We start from the raw sequence: 2,085 nt of genomic DNA on the forward strand, positions 1-2,085 counted from the left end.
ATCTGTAAAGAGGATCTGGAGAATAAACGCACACTTTTAGGCCCTACGTGTGCAGGAGGGGTGATGCAGTGAAGGAGGGGAGGAGGATTCATAGGGGACGGGGGGAGGGGGGGCTCAAAACATCCTACAACATCATATTAAATACTTGATGGGGCTCAATATGATGTGTTTTCTCTGTTTTTTAGGCTGAAATGTCCTCACACTCGCCCCGGCCTTGGATTTGAGCTCAGCAGGGGTGGAGGAGGAGGGTGGGGTGGTTGGGTGGGTGGGGGGGCTTCATTTGGACTAGCCTATCTTATCTAACAAGATGGGAGGGTCTGACTACTTTGAAAGTAGACAGGAGACAATGGCCCCCCAGATTGTCGGGAGAGAAGTTAGAGCAGCACATTCAAGCGCCTCTGTCCCCGAATCAGACCCCTTTTTACGGCCACTATTCTGCTGCGCCACGGGAGGCAGTTTCATGTGACAAAGACACTTAATCTTCATCACCGATCTCAACTTTGGTGTGTGTGTGTGTGTGTGTGTGTGTGTGTGTGTGTGTGTGCGCGCGCGCGCGCGTGTGTGTGTGGTGTTTGAGTGACATTTTGAGTCGTGTGTGTATAAACGGTTGGCAGAGCTCCATGAAAACACACCATGTAGGCTGATTCTATTATTTTCAAAGCATCGATAGTCGTTTAGTTTTCCGTGTGGTTGTTGGACGTGACCATTTTAACGCTACATTCTCTTCCTTTTAAACTGCTCGACTCCGGGTTTTTTTTTTTTAAAGGTATCTTTTCATAACAGGCCCCAGAACACACCCTTTAATAATTAGCATTTTCAATTACCAAGGGAAAAATTCACTTTTTTTTTTTAAATTGACGGATTGGATGTATTACTAATGTTGGTGTCCTGCAAATGAATTTATACTTGTGTGAAAATACCTCACCGCCTCATTATAGTCAGGAAGACGTCAACATTCGCTGAGACTCAGTTCATGTGGAACTTATGTGAGTTCATATGTCAAAGAAGATCAATCTAGTTGAGTAATATAATATTTATAAATGAAAACGTATTATATGTATTATATACATATATAATATATATAATATAGAGTGAGTGTGTGTGTCTATTTATATTTATTTGCAGTGAAACATTTAATTGATTTTAATGTCTCAGTGCGGCCTCAAATAGGAGCTCTGCAACTGTTCATCTCAGACGTGTAACCGTGACCTCAGAGGGAACAGTAATGATGTGAATCACCACAATAATAACTGACAGTCAGGATTCAGCATTCAGAAAACAAAACCAATAACACTTTAATATAGATTCTGCTCTTGTCACTACAAGAATACACATATACAAGCCATAAATAGGAATTACACAAATGATTGAAGAAAACCTGTTTCAATTCATCTCCACGTGCGCGGATGTGGGCTATTTTACAGCTACTTGATGATGACGATGGTGAAGATGATGATGAAGATGTTGTGTTCTTTGGAGTCCGTTCCTGAAGCCGACGTCTGAACAGATCGTGTCACATTATCATTAATCATAACCATAATTATCATTATTATTATCATCATTATTATTATAATTATTATTTATTATTATTTATTATTATTATTATTATTATTATTCAACATCCTCCCAAAATAATTAGGCTACTAACAAACTCGACAACTAAAACGGTGGGAAACGTCAAAAATATCTGAAATACATATTGTACACAAACTCTATATTTATTTTTTTACAAATGTACAAATTGAGGAGAGAGTCCGTTTCAGGTGGGTGGGGGTGAGTGGGGGTGGGGGTGTTTATGAGGAGTTCATGATGGGCCTGGAATAGACGCCCTGGTAATAAGTCGTGTCAGGTATGGAGGAAGAATCCAGGCCGGCTTTCCCCGCCATGGAGCCCATGGACAGAGCCCCGGTCATGGGGGAGCCGTAGCCCGAGTAGTGCATCACCTGCTCGTAAGTCTTTAGGTCCATTTTGTGGTGCTGCTGCTCCGAGGACATGAGGTTGTTGATGGAGAAGGGGTGGTTGAAGGAGTAGTGGTGCTCCGGCTTCAGGTGCGCTTCATGCGCCAGGACCGAGTGATGCTGGGAC

General features: G+C 42.4%; 1 protein-coding gene across 1 annotated transcript in view; it reads right to left on the bottom strand.

The window, feature by feature from the left end:
* Positions 1-1,299: 1,299 nt before the first annotated feature.
* Positions 1,300-2,085, bottom strand: part of foxa2 (forkhead box A2) — a 2,746-nt gene continuing 1,960 nt past the window's right edge. The window contains exon 2 of the mRNA XM_086182412.1: positions 1,300-2,085. This exon is cut by the window's right edge and continues 884 nt beyond it. Within this exon, the coding sequence (XP_086038538.1) occupies positions 1,794-2,085 (292 nt within the window). The 3' untranslated portion in view covers positions 1,300-1,793.

This window comes from Aulostomus chinensis, chromosome 17 (genome assembly GCF_037954235.1).
Source record: "Aulostomus chinensis isolate RoL2024-O1b breed Wild chromosome 17, RoL_Achi_v1.0, whole genome shotgun sequence".
Classification (NCBI taxonomy): Eukaryota; Metazoa; Chordata; class Actinopteri; order Syngnathiformes; family Aulostomidae; genus Aulostomus; species Aulostomus chinensis.